The following is an 18,585-nucleotide window of genomic DNA, read 5'->3' on the forward strand; positions in this document are numbered from 1 at the left end:
AAACATCTCATGATGAATGTGCTCGCACTGTTAATCCAGATATCGTCTTTACTTAACCAATGCAGTATGTGTTGTTTTAACACAACCCTTTTAATAAAGTATTGTAAAATGAGTTTTGTATACTCGTCAGAGAGACACACAGTGGGTTTAGTTTGTGTTCGATGCAGATTTGAGTCAGCAGTAAATTCGGGATCTCCCCTAAACTTTACACTAAAATGTCATCAGAAAGAGAAGCATTAAAACATCTCTAAACATCTTCAGTCGGCTGCTACAGTAATAAACATCTGATCAATGTCATTTACTCTTATTTTCTTACAAATGTTGTGTTTCTGGACATGCAAAGTAATATCAAAATTATATTTTTAGACCACACTGTAAAAATGTTGCTGTAGTTTCCCAGTAACTTACTGTAGATTTAAATGTATGTTATTTACTGGCAAGAGTTTGTTCAAAGTTAAATGAACATTAACAAGTCTTTGTCTTTACAGAATAAAACTATAAAATAACAGCCTCACGCAAAGCATTCTGGGAAGCAGAAATCTTTTTCTGTTTTTTTTCAGATTTCGGTTCCCAGAATGCTTTGCGTGAGGCTGTTATTTTATAGTTTTATTCTGTAAAGACAAAGACTTGTTAATGTTTAATGTTCATTTGACTTTGAACAAAATGAACTAAATAACATTAATTTAAATCTATAGTAAGTTACAAAGTGCTGCAGTAATTCTGTCATTTCTACCGACGACATTTTTGATCATGCACAAATGCTCCTCACAAGAAAATGTGATGTGTTTTATCTTTATAAAGAGGGTACAATGACAAACTGCTACATTGTCATCCAAAATATGTCCAACTTTATTACAAAAGTTATGTATCAACAAAATGTAGAAATTTATATAAAAAATAACACTGGTGAAAATACAGCACAGTACTCATGTATAAAAGTTTTTTTTGTGTCCAAATTTACAAGTAAACAAAGAATTGAAGGTAGAAAAGCCGAGTGGTGTTTGAGTTTTGAGCACCAGGTATCATTTAGATTTTGGTTAGATCGGCTCATAAAACATCTGCATATTTAAAAGAAAAATATTTCTCAAAATAACGATGAATGAATTAAGGGTGTTTAAAACACATTTGGTGTATAAAATGTGCAAATATTTGATCCACCGTTCTACCCTGAGTGCATAAACAACTTAAAGCTAAAAAGAAAGTAAAACTGGGTTTTGAGGTTTCAATGTCTGTCATTATCTTTCATTTTTTCCAGTTTATAGATGTCAAAGTGTGTTTAATCTTTGAGTTATAGTTCACATTGAGATAATTATGAGACAGAAAGCATTAGAGCGACTGTATGAAGGATTATGAAGCCATTCATTAACTAAACCTCCACGACCAAGAATGCTTTTAAAATCTGCTTTTAATACTAAAGAAAGAAAAGTTGTATTTTTTCCTAAAGAAACTCAAGGATCATAACACCGTTCTGCAGTTTACTTCTTAATGGTGATTCTTATAAAGTTCATTTTAATTTAAATGACAAACAATTGATATAAAAATAATATTTTATGCAAAACATCCTAAAAGCTCAAACATTTTCTTTAAGCAAAAAATATTTTTCTCTTTCTTTCATTTGGTATTGTGCTTGAATACGACACATCAGATGTGTTTCATTAGATTCACCCTCCGTTTTTATTACTTTATTTATTATTATTCATTATTTATTTATTTATTTATTTATACTTGAGTGAATTGTAAACCCTTATAGTGGCTCATAGAGATGAATTATAAAGTCTGATGTCTTTGTTCACAGTCACATTATATTTCTGACCCGAGGCACATGAGGTTGATTTAAGCGCGTCAGTAAAGAGTCATACAGTCAGTGAATGTGCGTTATCTTTAGTAAACACTGGTGAAGATTTCTCTCAAGTTTTTTATGCTCAATCCCATGATGCATTGTAAATGTTGGGATAGACTAAAAGAACTGATATAAAACTATTGTGACCCTCCAGAGCAGATATCTTCAGTAAACCTCCTCAGAGCTCACAGTACATCCATTCATTAAAATGTTTCTCCACTGAGCAAATGAATAGGAATTTTGGGAATGTCCTGAACCCCGAGCGCTCGTCTCATTCTGTCTCTGTTCTCGTGCCGTTCTGCATGTCCTCATTCTGTTCTGTTTTGACTGGGTTCTCCTGCTGGTTCTCCTCTGGTTCTCCCACTCTCTCCCGTGAGGAGCTTCCAGACGTTTCTCTGTTTCCAGTCATCATGCTTTTATCATGAATGTGATTATTAAGAGGATTTTCTTCTTCATCATCTTCCTCCATACTGGAGTCACTGAGATAAGCGCCGCTGTCCTCTAAAGCCGAGGCGAGCGCGTCAGTGCCGGGGTTGCGCTCCGTGACAGGACTCAGCGTTGCATCCTCTCCGGCTGCGTCCGGATCTCCGTCTCTGCTGCAGAAGGCGTATCTGTGATTCATGTGCTGCGAATACGAGCCCGAGTGAGAGAAACGTTTGCCACATTTATCGCACTGATAGGGTTTCTCTCCCGAGTGCAGACGGCTGTGCTCGATCAAATGATGCTTGTGTTTGAAGGCCTTCTTACAGATCGGACACTCGTGTGGCCTTTTTCCTGAAAAGAAACATGGAGAGTTTGTTATTAGTGTTGTGTCTGGGTCATATGTTTAGGGTTAGGTGTTTGAAGAGTTCATTCAAGTACCTGTGTGTTCGTATTTGTGTCGTAGCAGTGAACTGCTCTTCTGGAAAGTTTTGTCACAGATGTCGCAGGCGTACAATCCTTCCTCTGTCTTTTTTAGTCTTTTTCTACCCGGGCCGATCTCTCCATCCAGTCCATCGTCTATGAGAGACAGATACTCCAGACCTCCACGATTCATCGCTTCATTCTGAACACAAAAGGCAAAGTTAACAGATGGGGGCTACAGAAATCCCATCGAAGCAGATTTAGCCAAATACAAACCTGTGTCATCCCATAAATGCTTTAACTCAGTGTTTGTTTATTCTCTATTTAAAGGTGCAGTGTGTACGTTTTAGCAACATCTAGTGGTGAGGTTGCGAATTGCAACCAACGGCTCAGTCCACTGCTCACCTCTTGCTTTTGAAACACATAGAGAAGCTACGGCAGCCGCCACCGGACAAACATGTCATCGCCGGAGACAACTTAGTAAAAAAGTTTGTCCATTAAGGGCTTCTGTAGAAACATGGTGGCCCAAAATGGCGACTTCCATGTAAGGGGATCCTCGGTGTATGTAGATAAAAACGTCTCATTTTAAGGTAATAAACACAATACGGTTCATTATGAAAGGTCTTTATACGCCCCTGATAATATAGTTTTGTATATTATTTTGCATTTCTGTCAAGAGATCCTTCTAAAAATTACACACTGCACCTTTAATGAAAACTTTGGAGGTTTGAATGAACTTTTAGCTCAATGGGTAGCTCAGTGCAAACGTCATGGGTTCAATCTGAGTTTACACATAAGTATAACTTAAATGCACAGATAATCATTTTGGATGAAAACTTGGATATGTTTTATTTTACCATATTTACTACATTAAAGATTTTCCCACAATTATGAGATTTTAAGTAAAAACAACATGCAAAAACAAAAGCCACTTTTCCATTGCCGTGCCAAACGGTTAACCCTCATTTTGTTTTAACCCAAATAAATAAGTAGACTTAAATTAAACCCTGAAAAATGTCCTCCATTACTCAAGTGTTTTAGTTTAATGCACGAATTGCATGATTTCTCTCATTCAACAAGAAATGTTGAGTTGAATCAATTTATTTTATTTTGTGTTATCATTGTTGCTCAGTTGTGGTCGGTGACTTCTCTTCCGATGGCTGCGAATTCAAAATATGTGTTCGTTTCATCATGTGCATCATGCGTCTTGTCAAAATACGTGCCTATGTTAAACTATGTTAAAATAAGACGTGGATTGAAATGAAATAAAGTTTTTCATATTGTTAACTGACAGGAAATGTTTTGTTAATCTAACAAGAAAATATATTGCTGGAACGAGACATTTTATGTCAAATGGCCTGTTCAGCAATCTTAAGTAGATTTAACATTTAGGGCAGTGAGTTAATGTTGTTTAAACTTGTCTAGGTTTACAGTATGTAACGTGCTGATCCGACCGAGCCAGTACGCTTATTATATGGTTTCATTTTCCACCGTAAGGGTAATATTATCATCCTTTGCAATGTAATAAAAATGCTGTAGCTTTGGTAAAGCAAAAGTTTACAGACGGTATGTGATGCGAATATCGAGTGTATAATAAATAATGGTTTGCAGTCGTGCCATTCCAAACCATCAGTGGAAATAAAAGCGCTAAAAGATCTGTGGCTAGATGTCTGAACTCTGGCTTTAAATGGCTTCTGACTAATAAATGTGATCAGCTATGAATAATCATGAATCACTGCTGTCAGAAAGACGCTCTGAATTCACGGGGATTTCGTGTGTCAACTCATACATGACATTATTTATATTGTCCATAATGAAATGCTGTGATGTCACTCTTAGGTGTATAGACCGGACGCACAATCTTGTTGCCCTTTAAAATCATATGAGGGGATTTTCCCACTTAACCAGAGGAAATGAATTTATCAAAATCTGCAACCTCAGATGAGACGCGCAACACAACACAACACACACAACACAACACAACACAACGCACGTCTGCTGTTAAAATAAGATGAGTATATACTGTCTATATATTTAATAAGTATATACTTCATATTCTCCTTCTGTGACTAAAATCTAACGTGATCTCATGAGAATACGTGTGCATTTTTACGTCAAGTGTGGTTGTACCAAATATAGATTTACTTACATTTTAAAACACACTAAAATGACAATATCGATGTATTGACAGGACTTATACGTTTTACGTATTAACAGCTTTACAGACGTACAGATTTGTATGTATTCCTATGCATAAATAATCAAATTGCGTGCATTGGCGTTTCTTACTCATATTAATGACATGTCATATTATTTATTTAAGACAGTTTATTTATTTACCTAATGAAATGTTCATGACTTTACATAATATTTAAATTTCTGTAATCATTTAACCATTTTGTAATATTTAGTTTGTTTGTCATGACACACAAAGGTGTTTTCTCCTATGCAACAATAATTACACTAAAACACAATATAAATTCACAAAAGATTTGTTGTAATCAACAACTTTAAAATTCATAAGATTGCGAGGAACAGATCTAAATTCAGCCCTTTATCCAGCGATCTTGATCCCAGTTCTCATCAGCAACCGTAAACATCAAATCTTGCATTCGTTATGAATGTTAATTTAAATATTGCACCTTAAGAAGTTTTACGACACATTGCTTTACGGCAGTGATATCAAATCTGTGATGTCACAGATTTGCGACATTGCCGTCTTTCAGTCGATGTACTTTTGAAATTTGAAATGGACGCCTTGACAGAGAGAAGCGTTTTTGTGCATTAACGTTCTCAATAACTTTTATATTTCTTTATACTTCATCATAAACTCCAGAGAGGACCACGACTGCACATTATCATTTTAATTACTTTTAGTAATGCTGTTGAAATGTGGCAATAAATAAGTTATTGTGATTACACTTGTCTGTCTGTTATGCTTTTAATTTCTAACAGAATGATTTTAATAATAATAGGACTGTATTAGCGGCTGAAAATATCTTATAAATGCAATATTGTTACTAAAATTTTCCTACACATTTCTGTTTGTTACGTTGCATAATATAAAAAGAATGTTGTATTTTTTATATTTGTATAAAAAGGGTTTGTGTTTAGGGTAAGGTTTGGGGTAAGGCACATTATCAATAAAATGGTTAATGGGAAAATATACAGCAATCTTTATGGTATGAAAGATTTGTAAATGTTTTACGTTTTGCAGCTGTAAAAACATAATAATGCTACGATTAAATGTTACAAATACATTTACATTGTACGCTTCAGCATCTGTTTAAACACACATAAAAGTATGTTTGTGTTTTTGAAAAAATACTACTTATTAAAGGTGCAGTGTGTAAATTTTAGAAAGATCTAATGACAGAAATGCAATATAATCTACATAACTATATTATCAGTGGTGTATAAAGACGATACAAAATAAACTGTATTGTTTTTATTACCTTAGAATGAGACGTTTTTATCTACATGCATCACGGGTCCCCTTACATGGAAGTCGCCATTTTGTGCTGCCATGTTTCTACAGAAGCCCTAAACAGACAAACTGCTCTACAAAGCGCGTTTGTCACTATTGTATTTTGTCTTAGACACTGACATGTTTGTCCTGTGGCAGCTACCGTAGCTTCTCTATGCGTTTCTGTGAATGGTGGACTGAGCAACTCACTGCTAGATGCCGCTTAAATCTACACACTGCACCTTTAACAGTGAGACCAGGCTGCTAATATCACTTTCTCATTCTGATACTCAATTTGTTTGAGTATTAAAAGAGTGATTGGTAAAAATCAATCTTATGTGTGCGTGTCGTACCATCATTGAATGTCTTTCATGTTGAATTCTCTTAAGCCAGGATTCAGGCTCCGCCTCCATCATATAGGCCACAGGTGAGAGAAACCCTGGACTCGTTGCTGGTGGTGTGAGAGGAAGTGATGTCAGACCATTGTGTCCCATCCCTGGAATGATGTGGTTAAAGAGGGGGTAGTTGCTAAAAACCGTGTTCCCGAACAGCGGTGATGCTGCATAAGCTGCGCCCACCTGTTGTTTAAACATATTTTCATTGTCTCGTCTTTCCCCGCGCGGCGAGAAGCCGTTACACGTTTGATCTCTGGATTCTTTTGTCACACCAGATGTAGAATTGGGTTTGGGTACGGAGAGATCTAAGGGTTCACTCTGAACGAGCCCTGAACCTAAGACCGGATGACTCGATCGATAGGGTGATGTGGAATTGACAGACAGATCCAGACGGGGCGGAGAGCCGAACTTCGAGGCGACGGTTCGTTGGCGTTCAGGCACCGTCGGTGATGTCCGGGTGTCGACGGGTTTGGGCATCCTCTGGCTTTCATCATTTGGCCAGTGTTTATGTGGGGAATCTTGAGTTAATTGTATCGGTGTTGGTAAAGGCACAAGAATCTGTTGTGGGACAGAATGCCAGGACGCCCGCTGGGGTGACGTCAGGTCTCTGTACGGCACAACGTTGGTGGGCGACGTCTGGGCGTCGCAAGGCAGATTTGACGGTCGAGAGAAGTTAAGGGGCGATTCGGCTTTGAATCTGTGCGACTGTGGACTGTCGTTGGTGTCTTTGTTGCGACACTGATACTGTTCGTGATGCATCAATGTCGCCTCGCTGGGAAACAACTGTGAACACCAACGGCACGATATACCCTCGCCCGTCTTTTGTTCCTCTCCTCCTACCTCTCTACGAAGCATTTCCTGCAACAGCTGCTCAAATTTGCTGCGTGACTGCAGTAACGGCAGTAAAGTGGTGCCTTTGAACACGCCCGTCCTCATGGCCAAATCTGCCGTAGGGTCCCACGACCTGCTCAACTCGACCGCCTGTAAAACTGGCACCGCTGAATCTTGACCCGGTGCGTGAAGCCGGTCTATGGGGTAGTGAGCCAGCGGGCCGTACGGCGAGCCTTTACCCCTGCTGCCGTTTCTACCTCCGATCACCGGAGGCGACGATGGGGGCGGGAAGAGATAGGGAGAGTGGGAGTGGCCATTAAAATGAGCTCCGTTCCCTGACGCACCTCCGCCGCTGAGACACTTCTTACTACTGAGATGTGAACTGTAAGAGCCTGAATGACTGAAGCGTTTCTTACAGTTTGAACATTCATACGGCTTCTCACCTACAACACAGACACAAATACTCACACTTAAAAACATTCAATTTAAATTACCACACAATCCTGTGACATGTATTGGCCTATAATCGGTATTGACAGATAAAAGACATTGAAAACAGCCGTTGATCAGGTCAGATTATATTCTGGCGATCATAAGAGGCGGAAAAACTCATAATGTGTGATTTTATTAAAATTGTGCAACATTGACAACAGATTTGTCATTTGTACGCTCTGCACTTTCTAGGATTTCATGACATAATGATTTGACTAAAAAGCAAATCTATCAGTATCTGCAGATGTCAATGTAATTAAATATAGGTATCAGCCAGTATTTGAATTATGTTAAAGGTTATAGGGGGTCCCCTAGTTAACCCTTGACCCCTTACATAAGTATCACTGCGCCACTGTTGCTGCGTACTGATTACAGTGCATTTTATAACTCTGCTTCGCGTCGTGCCTAACAGCGCCCCTTAGCTGTTATAAAATGCACTGGTAACCCACTGCTTCTTGGGGCTTAATGCTTTATTTTACCCCTCAAAGTAGCTTGAAACCCAATCCTAAATCTAACAATCTGTCAATTCCTCCAGAAAACAGCGTACTTGAGAGTTTACATTTATTTCAGATAGAAATCTTTTGAATTCATTTATTGTGAAATTATAACAAAAAATGGACAGTATCACTTTGTGGCGGCTCAGCACCAGAATTTTAAATTTATGTAGTATTTTCATTTTAATAAAAACCAGGGGACCCCCTTTATTTATATTTTTGTGCTTTATAGGGTGTCCCCTCAATGCTTATAGGAGGCCTGGGACCACCCCAGCCCCCCCTGAATTCAAACACTGGTATCGGTACAGATCGGTTTATTGCAAATTTTCATAAAAAAATCTATAATTTAAAAAAGTGTATTTGTATTTCTATATCATTGATATCGGTTGTACTAAATTAAAAATAATAATAATGATTGTCTGGACAGGATGATTTTCATGACTGTATCACACTAATGAGAGTTTAAAGTCAAAATGAATCAGAAGTAGCGATTTTTCCCCGTGGTGAAGTATATTCGAGTGAAACGACTTCTGAAATGTTAAAAAGTAGGGCGGGACTTGAATTCGTCAATCAAGAACTGATTGGATCATTTGAAGTTGGGTCATGTTGCTAATTGCTAATTACTGTGATCTTTTCCCAGACCCCCCCACCTGCCACACCATATGACCGGAGGTAAAAAGAGATCGTTCTATGAGGGACAGAGATTTGTGTTTTGATTAAAGATTATGAGGACAGATGTATTGAAGCTCATTTTTATTGAAACTTTAAGAGTTAGAACAAGAGTTTTATTGCATTACAAGTACAACGAGGATTCAAATGATAATAGAATCACATCATGCTTCAATAAAGTCTTGATTTATTTAATAGAAATGATTCTTACCACTGTGAATGCGGAGATGTTCTTTGAGATGATGTTTGTATTTAAAAGCTTTTCCACACTGATTACACTTAAACTTTCTGTTTTCCACAGCTGAATCAGACAATGAATTCTGGATGATGAAGAGAAATAAGTCTTATTTTGAGTATGTTGTGAATGTTTTTCATGATGTTTAATGTGTGTCATTCACCTTCTCTTGGTTGTGATGTGTAAGGTGTCGGTCCATCTGTGTCCGGTACGGCGTGCTGTAACCACAGACGGGACAAACACTTTCTCCTCCTTCTCTCTCCTGACAGAACTTCATATGATCTCTCAGAGATGCATCACGTCTGTATGACCGCTGACAGGATGGACTGTGCACCTGTGGGGCTTCACCGTCTGTCCAACAGTTACAAGATTTATTTAGCCATATTATCTCAAATATAACTATATAAAGCAAACAATGAAGGATATTTTATTAGATTTACAGCTCTGTAACTTTTCAAAGTTAATGAAATACAACCTACAACCCTTAATTCATCATGGTCTTTCTCTGGTAAATGGGTCGTTGTTTGCTCATTCATTTGTATTTGTAATTTCACTTCACTTTTAGTTCAAATAGACAGTGGAGATTTTTCAGATACTTTTTTTTTCTGTCAGCGTGCATTTTTTTTGGGGGATTCGAACCTATGACCTTTGCTCTATTTGAGCCACAAAAAACCTGAAACTGCTTACCTTTGCCATCGGGTGACTGGTGTTCTCCAGGAGACCAGCAGACGGGTGACAGGTTACCATTAAGAGCATCTGAATGAAATGAATGCACAGATCCGTTGTGTGCCGGACTGAACAGATGTGATGCTTTTCTTAACGGGACCATAGAGTCGTTCTCCATCACACGAGAGTCAGTCTCACCTAAACATCATCGACAAAGAAAAGACATCATGGCCTGTTAAATATATATATAAACATTCAGAAATGGTAATATTAATACATTTCAACATTCACTTATCTACAATAAACATGTCCTGCATTGCATGTAAAAGCAGAAACTAATGCAGGGTTGGTCAACTGATGGCCCGTGTGCCAAATGTGTCCTGCCAGTCATCTTTATCTCATTTAAAATCCGTGCAATTACTTTTTCCTGCCATTGACAAATGATCTCATCAAAAAAAAAAAAAATGCTTTCCCGCCAAAGAGATTTTTTACAGCGATCCATATTTCCGCTGTTATCCATCTTATAAAAGAAGGGAGCATCTACAGATCCAAAAGCAGTAAATTCTCCGTGTATGTTTGGGTCATCATTCTGAATATGATCTTTAACAAAAATATCAACTTTTTGTGCAAAATTTGTTATTTTTGCGAAAACCTACCCATATTGGAGAGGTTGAACAAATAAAGATAGCATAAAACTGTTTTGTTTTGTTTAAAAGCAGTTTCTCGGATAGCGATTAGCTTAAGCCAGGACTAAGCTTTTGGATCTGTAGATGCTCCCTTGTTTTATAAATTGAAATAAACTTCAAATTAGTTTATTATGTAATATAACTAGTTTTATCGAACATGCTTTACTAAAACTATTACTTGTGTGCATTTTGAGGCAAAACAAAGAGCACTGATGTATTTTAAGATATGTCCGTGCAAGTTGTTTTCAGTTTGGACAGTTATTACATTTATTTTAGTCTAGAACTAGTCTAATCCCTGTCTGGGAAACCGCCCCTAGATGTTTATAATGTATATTTAAAGAAAAACTTTTTATTAAATAACATTTTTGTGAAAATTGCAAAAAAGTAACACAAACAACATAAGTTATAACACAATAATAATATATATATAAAACGTAAAAATAGGGGTAAAAGTTTTGCTCACATCATATTAAACTTTTTAAAATCTGAGTAGTTGAAGACCCCTGACCTAAAGCCAAACCAATTGAAAACCTACAGTTGTTTTGTCCATTACATACAGCTCTGAAGTAAATGGCTAAATGAAGACTGAGTTTATGAGATGCGGTCGGGCTCTGCAGCTATAGATTATCCTGCGGTCATCCGATGTATGCGATTCTTGTTAAAGACACAAAAGCTTTTGAGGAAAATCTGAAAGTAACTGGAATCACGAGCGGAGAAAACAAATCATTCAAATGTTACAGAAATTCTCCCTTGAAACCAATAAGACTGAAATACAAGCAGAGCTGCCAACCCAGCGCTGCCACCGAAGATGATTTTACAAATGTTTGCAGATGTTGGCATCATATTTCCAGCGTTCTCTCATGTGGCCGTGGAAGACGCCGAACGCTCCGCCGCTGTAAATACTCGGTCGCAGGCGAACTGTGCGAGCGTTTGATCTTCATCAAACAAAAGAGAAACACTCAGTTCTGATTTCAGACGAGGACGATAACTTCTTTTGATGTGAGGAAATATTTTGACGGGTGTAGTTTTGCCTGATGAGCACGGCTAATTGTTTTTGAGAAACTGCAGCGTTATCTGAACGTTTGTAAAACGTTTCATGTCCACCCGTAATATCTGCAGAAAATGAGTAAAGTCTCAGAAGCAGATCAAAGTCATGACTACAGTGATGATTTGAATTACACCTAATATGTATCATAACCAAACGTGTCTTGTTTGCATTAGTACTGACTGTGGGATTATCTACAGGAAACTGATGTCTCTCATCTTTACTAGAGTTTTATATGTCCCAGATTAACTTTGTAATCAGGCTGAGTTTTTAAAAAGTATCACAACTGTTCACTTTAACTCAACCAAACAAACATTTTTATTGTATTTTTGTGGTGTGCACATTGTACAAAAATGCAGCACGGAGTTAAAACAACTTAATATTTTAAGTTTTTACCTGTATTAAGTTGACATAACTTATAAAAAAAAAATTTCCAGTGCAGTATTGCTGACATTGTGCTCTGTATGTAGTAGGTCACGTATATTATACGCACAGAAAAGATTTGCATACTACAGAAAGTAATATGAGTAATACGTAGGCATGCTATTATTGACACAGCCTAGAAGTGAGTTACTGTATACGTTTCCTTTCATATTAAAATGTTTGATGTTTCGTAGATTCTTCAGATGAGTGTTTAAAAAGCTTTTATGACATCAGACTGTGAAACTCTTTTGGTTTTAATTGAAACCTTTAATATAGACAAATAGATATTGATATTCAAAGGAAATTTTCTTCAACACAATTTAGGTTGAATCTTTTCACACAGAGATTACGGAAAATGCGTCCGGGATCGTTTGGTTTTTAGTTCATTCACACAAAGATTTTCAGGAATCTGTGCATTCATTTACACACACCGTAAAGATCCTGTAAAGACGTGATGTATTTAAAAGTCCTTCACTTTGTATTTTTTTACCACAGCGTCTGAAGTTTGATAATTATCCGTGATTTTTCTCTCGTGAAACCACGCGCGTGCATTTAAGTTTATGACAAGATCATAATGAGCGTGTAATGCTCTGTTCTGTCATCTCATCTTCAGCGCTGAGCTCTCTGATCTTTGCTTCAGTCTAGTTTGCCGTCATTTCTCATTGTGACTGTTGATCTGTGTTTGTGTCAAACTTGTTGCGATGACACACGCGTCCTCACTATGACACGCTCCTGTTTTTGCCTCTTGTTCACACAGAATGCTTTCTGTGAATGTTATGGCAATGTTACTACTGTAGGTCCTCTTTACGGGAGCATTTAAGGGACATGTTTGTGTTCACACAGAAGCCACAAAAGACTATTTTACGGAAATTTTCAGGGACCAAAGTGCTGTGTGAATGAGATTATATATAAAGACCATTCAACCCCTTTTTATATTGAATTGGGTTTTTATATAAAGAAAAAAACATTGGTGAATACTTGTGGTACTCCAACACAGTTTTTTTCTGCTACTGTCTATGAAAAAATGCAAATCTTTCATGATTTTAGATGATGTTCCTCTTTCCAGTAGAGTAAAAATCTTTACAGAAGATGTTGTTGTATTCATGAGAACTTACTGAACATGCTGCGTTCTGTGTGTTCTGGGTCTTTGGCTGTAGTTTCAATGTCTCTCCAGCTTTCTCTCGGAGAACTGCTGATCTCCGGACTCTCGCTGGCCGTGACGCTTATTTTATCCTGAACATCTCTGCTGTCCGGAGCTTCCATCCCCCAAATTCCACCTTCATCTTCCCCCTCAGAACCCAAACAGTGCTCGATGTCACCTTACAACAGAAAGACACGGGACACATGAAATCACATGACCACCAATGAACAGGGGCACAAAACAGACCCTTTGGTCACACCTCTTAAAATGAATTTTTTTCATAACCAACCCATTCTCATGAAATACTTATAAATAGCATGCAGTGTGAAAAGTCGTGAAAATTCCAATGCCAGCATATGATACGCCAGTCCTTCCTGTTCACTTATATACAGGGTTCCCACACCTTGGTAAACTTCAAATTCAAGGACCTTTCAAGGACTTTCCAGGTCCAATACCCTCAAATTCAAGGACTAATGTGGGACACATTTCGAGTGAGAGCAAAGTTACATCGTGTTACCTTTTAGATACATTGTTACAGTTCCTTTTCGAGGGAACTCACGCTGCGTCACTGCGGTGACACTTTGGGTACGCCTCCAGGGGTAAGTGTGTCTGAATGTGTATATCAAATTCAACCAATGGTGAGGCTTAACGACAAAAACAGGGTGACGCGGGAGTCAGGAAGTATATCGCTATCTGAAATATTGACAAAGACGGCGTTACAGGGACGCAGAAATTATGGCAAGAGAGACGCAGCGTCTCGTTCCCTTCTCAGGGAACAACAGTTACATACGTAACCCGAAACATTTTCATGTGTCAAACACAATTATACAAAAAAGCATTTTGGTATGAATCAACATTCACATACAGAAGATATAAGAATTTAAAGTGAACAGTTTAACAAATGTGCTTAAAAAGTCTAGACTTTTTATAATGTTATCCTACACTACACAGGGAATAATATGAATCTTTTTCCAGAAAAACTACTTGCATAAAATAGATTCAAGCACTGTCAATGACCTGCATCTATGTATGTATATATTCAAAAACTTTCCAGGGCATTTATTTTTTCCCCCAGATTCACAAACTTTCAAGGATTTCAAGGACCCCGTATATAGCGCATCTTTTTGAGTCGTTGAAATAAACCCCCTTACACTGATCACAATGTGTGGATTATTTCTGCATAACAACCTGCTGCCTGTATATTATCCTTTACGTATGAACTTCATAAATCCACTGACTAACAAATCACGCTGACACCTGTTCAGTAAACTCATCGAAAACAAAACTGAGAAAAGTAAAGTTACTGTGAAAACAGATCAGATGATACAGACTTTAATATAATACAGTGTTATGTACTGAGGCTTAGATTCTTTTTTATCAATGAATATTTCTGCATTTAGGCTTGGAAAATACAAAAAAGGTTTAAAGGTTTCTTTTAGCAGTGTTTAAATATATATATATGTTTTAGCTATTTTGTCAGTGTAACAATATTAAATCTTTTATTTAGGTTTGAAAAATAATGTGAACATTAACAACACAAGCAAGTGATCTGCGAGTGGAGCATTTCAGTAATTAAACAAGAAGATAAGATAGTTTTAAGTTTAGTTTTTAATCAGAAGGTTAAGATTATGATCTTAAGATAGTTAAGATGCTCATGTGAGAAAGAGTTTCTCAGAATGCTGAGTGTACAACAGGAATTTAAACCAGTGAATGTGTGAAAATCATGTCACGTAAACCTCGTCAGTTTACTAAAATAATCAAATCTTCTTTTACTTCAATGATTCCCTTTAGCATTATATGAAGAATTCCTCCATAATCCCAGCTGTGTGTTTGAAACTTTATTGAGTCTAATCACTCAAATGTTGTAAATGTTGAGTATGAAGTTGATTAAGTGGAGAACAGGCTGTGATTTCTATCAGCTGGCTTTTATAAATACACATGAATAGATTCACGGCATTATAATTTTCTCAAATGGGATGTGGGTGTGCAGTATTTTTGTGTGAAGGACACATGGGAAAATAAAGGCCTGAAAGTTGTTAAAACGCCTGATATTTTTATTTGGACCGCGGAAACCCAGCAGACGTGAGATGGCACGGTTTCTTAATTTAGAGTTTAAAATCGTGTGTCCGTCTTTCACAGTCATGCGATTGACCTTTACTTTAAAATAGAATTATTAATAAAACACAGGACTGATCATATCTGTGTGTGAAACGAAACATCAGCTCATACGCTGTGCGTGGGGTCGCTTTCACATTGTGAAACTTCACAGTATTTGTCATATTGGCCTCATTACTTGAGAAATTCTCTGACACACATTAACTTATAAATAAACCATTAATGACCTCTTCATCTTTGGGATTATTTCATTCATTTAAAGAAATGATTTTGATGAGATCAGAGAGATTGTTTCTCTACTTAAGTATACATTTGTATTTACTTATTAATAGCACATTAAATGAACACAATCATAGTCAACACATAACTCGGGAGAAAGGATAAAATTTAGTTTTCAATGAAATCTAATTCACAGAAAATATTTAACATGATTGGGTTGACATTGTTTATATATTTTTGCTCCTTTAGTGTTTTTTAATGAGTAATTTATGTTGGGTAAAAACATGTGCTAAATTATACATAAAAATAAAATCAATGTAAAGGACTAAACACTCATGTAAGATTATTATGAGTTTAATGTTTAAGTGTATTTACAGTATTATATGTTTATTACAGCCACACTGTATATTGCTGTAGTTATGTTTGCCAGTAACTTACTGTAGATTTACATTTATGTTATATACAACAGTTTGTTAAAAGTTAAATAAACATTAAACATGATCTTTGTCTTTACAGAATTAAACTATAAAATTACTCGTGCAAAGCATTCTGTGAACCAGAAATCCTCATCAACCATTTTCTGTTTTTTCCTTCAGATTTTTTTCTCCCAGAATCCTTTGCATGATGCTGTTATTTTACAGTTTTATTTTGTAACAATAAAGACTTGTTCATCTTTCATGTTCATTTAACTTTGAACAAACTGTTGGCAATAAATAACATAAATGTAAATCTACAGTAAGTTACTGGTAAACAGTTACTACAGACATATTTAACCGTGAGGAGTACTAAAGGTCACTCAGAAGTTGTTGTTGAGTTTGATTTTCAGTATTGTGTGTCTGTGTGTGTGAGACTAATAGATATCTGCTGCTACAGCACGCAGGAAACTACAGTTTCAATTCGAGTGTAATGGAACAAACAATGCAGCGCTGACGCATGATGCTGCGAGTGTGTGTGTGTGTGTGTGTGTGTAATGCATCTCTGCTCAATGTACAGGACACATTAAACACGTGCAGTTCACACAAACACACTGTGCATATCATGACTGCGGCCTTTTCCAGTTATGACTGTGCAGAAGACGGGGGGATCAAACCCATTGGCACACAACGTTTCACGTCTCACCACTTTCAGTACATTTGTTTTATCCTCTCAGTACATTCGTGTCAAACAAGACTCAAACTATGTTTCTTGTGATTTAAAAAAAGTTACAAATATAAATATTGTCTGAGAATTTTTATGATTTATTAGTAGATTTAGGTTTATGGGTGAGATTTTGAAAGTGTCCAGCAGCACACAGATAAACTCCAACACTACATTTACATTTAGGCATTTAGCAGACGCTTTTATCCAAAGCGATTAGGAAACAGTAAAGCGATCATAAAGAGGCAATAATACAAGAAGTGCTTATACAAAGTTAAAGTTTTCACTATTTCAAAACAATACCTGTTGAGAGAAAAATACATTTTGTGATTTTTTTTAATAAAGATAGAAGAGATGGAAATGCAGTCAATATCTATGTCAAGTATTTTTGGAAAAGATGTGTTTTTAATTGTTTTTTATCAGACAGTTTCCCGGACAGGGCTTATCCGAGACCCAGACCGAAATGCATTTGTGAGCTAATTTAAAAACACCTTTTAACATATATTGTTGACATCATTTTGTATTAAGATGCACATCTGTAGTGTTATTTTCGTAAAAAATTCTTAAATGACCTAATATTAATAAGGCCTAGTCCTGGATTAATCTAAACCCTGTCCAGGAAACCGCCACTATAAGTTTAGAATGAGCTGAACTGTGATTCAGTGAAAAATTTTAAGAATTTACATTTATATTACATTTATGCAGACTCTTTTATCCAAACCCAGCAACCAAAATCCGAGATGGCTAGCTATAAACCCAAAATAGTCCGGTTATGAGTAACCCACTTCTACCTTAAATAACCTTGAATTTGGTTACATGTCATTTTTGGAAAAATAACTTGGAAAAGTATTATATTCCATCATGTAAGCAAAAGTCAGATGTCCAAGGTGTTTGCTTTCATTTCTTTTACATGTTCAAAACATATATGCATCATCTATTCTTGGACTATAGTTAGACGTCTATTAGACTTTTACTGACAGATCAAATTTTGGCTTTTGCTTGCTGGGAAGCATCTTACAGTGCATTACAAGGAACACACTTTATCAGTATGTGTATTCAAACTCATGACCTTTTGTGCTACTAACGCAATGCCGTACCACTGAGTTATACAGAATCTCACAAGATAATGACAAACAGTTGTTTGCAGTCTTATCAAATAAAATAATGCACAATCACGACAGATCTCTTTGCTTTGTTCAGATTGATTGTCAGCGGGCGCTGGGGTTCCTCTGTACTTTATACAGTAGGGGTGGTGAAGACAGACAGAACCGGGCCTGTATTGCATTACGGGCCGCTGGAGGATAATTTGCTGCAGAATGGAGTGACGGTTTGGCTGGATTCATCACGAAGAGACGACTCGAATTATCTGCGTGGACTGAGCAGATTCTCTTTCAGCCAATAAATCTGTGTAGTGCCACAGCGGACCGCATTGTGTGTCAATACAGCAGTTCAAGAAATATCTTCTGATAGATGAAGATCCATTATTATACAAACTGTCACAGCGTAATAAAACAAATACGGTCAGATAATCAAAAAGATACAAAAATAATATACATCTGCTCTTTGTTTTTGTTTAATGATGATAGATTGTATTGCATTTATGAGATCATACGTGAAATATTATTGATACAATTTGATCTAATGCTTCATCACGGATTACGGCCTCCGGCATCTTCTGTATCAGGATGAATATTTAATAAAACACACAGTCATAAATGTTCAGTATATAACACACGTGTATTTCTTAGTTTTAAAGTAAATCAATCTAATGACATCAGCACGAACGGCTCTGTTTTCTCATTCAAAACATAAAATTGACTGTAACACATCAATCATTCAACACTCATCTTCAAACTCATTCCCTGTTTGTACAAATTTAAAATAGGTT

General features: G+C 36.7%; 1 protein-coding gene across 2 annotated transcripts in view; it reads right to left on the reverse strand.

Moving 5' to 3' along the window:
- Positions 1-825: 825 nt before the first annotated feature.
- The window catches only part of LOC129451068 (zinc finger E-box-binding homeobox 2), a 32,916-nt gene continuing 15,156 nt past the window's right edge, over positions 826-18,585 (reverse strand). For both annotated transcript variants that reach the window (XM_055214117.2, XM_055214118.2), the window contains 7 exons: positions 13,201-13,404; positions 9,953-10,129; positions 9,429-9,616; positions 9,242-9,350; positions 6,503-7,818; positions 2,702-2,885; positions 826-2,614 (listed from right to left, as the gene is read on the reverse strand). In XM_055214117.2, the coding sequence (XP_055070092.2) occupies positions 2,112-2,614; positions 2,702-2,885; positions 6,503-7,818; positions 9,242-9,350; positions 9,429-9,616; positions 9,953-10,129; positions 13,201-13,404 (2,681 nt within the window). In that variant the 3' untranslated portion in view covers positions 826-2,111. The remainder of the gene's footprint in view (positions 2,615-2,701; positions 2,886-6,502; positions 7,819-9,241; positions 9,351-9,428; positions 9,617-9,952; positions 10,130-13,200; positions 13,405-18,585) is intronic.

The sequence above is a fragment of the Misgurnus anguillicaudatus genome, chromosome 8 (assembly GCF_027580225.2).
Source record: "Misgurnus anguillicaudatus chromosome 8, ASM2758022v2, whole genome shotgun sequence".
NCBI lineage: Eukaryota > Metazoa > Chordata > Actinopteri > Cypriniformes > Cobitidae > Misgurnus > Misgurnus anguillicaudatus.